The 1,966-nt window shown below is 36.2% G+C and overlaps 1 protein-coding gene across 1 annotated transcript in view; it reads right to left on the bottom strand.

Annotated features, from left to right (window-relative positions):
- Positions 1–1,112: 1,112 nt before the first annotated feature.
- Positions 1,113–1,966, bottom strand: part of NID2 (nidogen 2) — a 71,174-nt gene continuing 70,320 nt past the window's right edge. The window contains exon 19 of the mRNA XM_019646164.1: positions 1,113–1,233. Within this exon, the coding sequence (XP_019501709.1) occupies positions 1,113–1,233 (121 nt within the window). The remainder of the gene's footprint in view (positions 1,234–1,966) is intronic.

Below are 1,966 nucleotides of genomic sequence, written 5' to 3'. Positions count from 1 at the left end.
AAAGTGGATTGGTTTTTGACTGTGTTATGTTTATGTATAATTAATCTACTTCCTTTGTGATTAAGGTACCTGCCAACCCCCAACTTTGTTATAGAAACAATACAGATCCTTATATTCATAGGAAAACTTTAAAATATTTTATTGGAGTAATCTAGAGAATTTGAGAACTGATACAACTTTGGTATTTATAAATGTAATTTCTGTGGGTAATTCTATAGAGGGACTTACAGGATCAGAAAATACAAATTGAAACATTCTAGCACCTTTTAATATAAATAGAAATGCACTGATACAGAGGTAAAAAAAAAAATCTTAGAACTTTTGCTGGGAAACTATAAATAAGTTGGTTCTTTCCCATCAGTTCTGCATAGCCTCTCACTGTGTCAGGGGTTAAGATTGTATTTTTTATACTGGTCACCTGTATTTGAATTTCTTGGCTAAAAAGAACCCATAGCAAAAATCAGATTTAAGGTCTCAAGATATTTGGTTCTTAGTTGAATGAATTTGACCTTGTAAATATGCTATAAATGTTTTATAAAAAGTTGCTTTAATAAGCAACAATTAAAATTCTATTAACTTTTTTAAACTTGGCTTTTTAAAAAAATACAGTAGTAAAGATTGAGGTATAAACTTTTCAAAAAGTATACTTAGTCTTTTTGTACTGAAAATGTTCATCTTATATGTCCAGGAACTTCTAATGCCAATTCCTTTTTCACTTTCTTCGACTTTTGTTTGCAGTAAATGTTCTTTAGGGTTCAGATTCTGATTGTAAACTCCAAGTCCTTTACGATGCCATATTTACTTTCTTCCTGTGAGGGGAGGTGGGGTGAGGGGACAGTGGGTGAGTATTTTATAACTGAGCTGCAACAGCAAGTCTTTTAAAGGGGAAATATCCTAATAGGCTGACTGTTTTTGTGTTTAGTTAACCTAGGTAGAATTAAGGTAGTAAAGACTTGTCACCCCCATGTGTTGGCCATTAATTTTTCCAGCTCAAAGTGGCTCTTGCTGGTGGCGATGTCAGTGGCAGCAGCCAGTATCTGGGCCAAGGGTAATCAGTTAACCAGATACAGCCTTCTCTCCCCTGCTGATCCAAAGGAACAGCCTGAGCATGTTCATTTACCTGTTGGGCAGTAGGGGTAGACGGCAGTTATCCCGTAGAGATGAGATCGCTGCTCTGGAAGATACTCATCAGTAAACTGGCCACTGTTTCTATTTACTGATATAACACCATCCCTGGTAACAGAAAGGAAAAGTGAATTCATGGAATTTAAGGTTGGATAGAAAAAGTCAGTTACAATAGAGAAAAATCTCTGCCAGCCTTCAAGAACACATTTTTAAAATTAAAATAACAAAATGAGTTTTGATTCACTTAAATTCAGAAGATTTGTCTATATATCAGTGATCCTCAGACCAGCATCATCTAGGAACTTGGTAAAAATGCAAATTCTTAGGCCACACCTCAGACGTACTGAATCAGATTCTGGGATGGGAGCCAGCAGTATGTTTTAATAAGCCCTCAGGGTGATTATGCCACGCTGAAGTTTGAGAACCACTAGTCCAAATCAGTGATTCTCAACCCTAGCTGCATGTTGGAATCACTTGAGGACCTATTAAAATACTGACACCTGGGCCCCCTGCCAGACCAATTAAATCAAAATTACAGGGAATAGGGTAGAAGGGCTTAAACATATACATTGTTTAATGTTCCCGAGTTACTCCTTGGAGAACTGTCTAAAGTATAGTATTTCCACTCTTCCAGGTGGACAACTAATATGTCCACACTGTCATTAAAATCATATAACTAATATACCTCATGGTGCCACTTAAGAGAATAAGGTAGTCTTATTCTCTGAAGCTCAGATTAAATTAATGCTTTTCCTTTTTGGATAGTTTATTACCTAATAGCTCTGCCCCTGATAAGTTACATGTGAGCAGTACCATTCAGTTTCTGGGTGATATAAAAGTA

The sequence above is a fragment of the Hipposideros armiger genome, unplaced genomic scaffold (assembly GCF_001890085.2).
Source record: "Hipposideros armiger isolate ML-2016 unplaced genomic scaffold, ASM189008v1 scaffold_5, whole genome shotgun sequence".
Lineage (NCBI taxonomy): Eukaryota > Metazoa > Chordata > Mammalia > Chiroptera > Hipposideridae > Hipposideros > Hipposideros armiger.
Note: the sequence above shows the minus strand (reverse complement) of the source record. Positions and strands in the feature narration are given on the sequence as shown.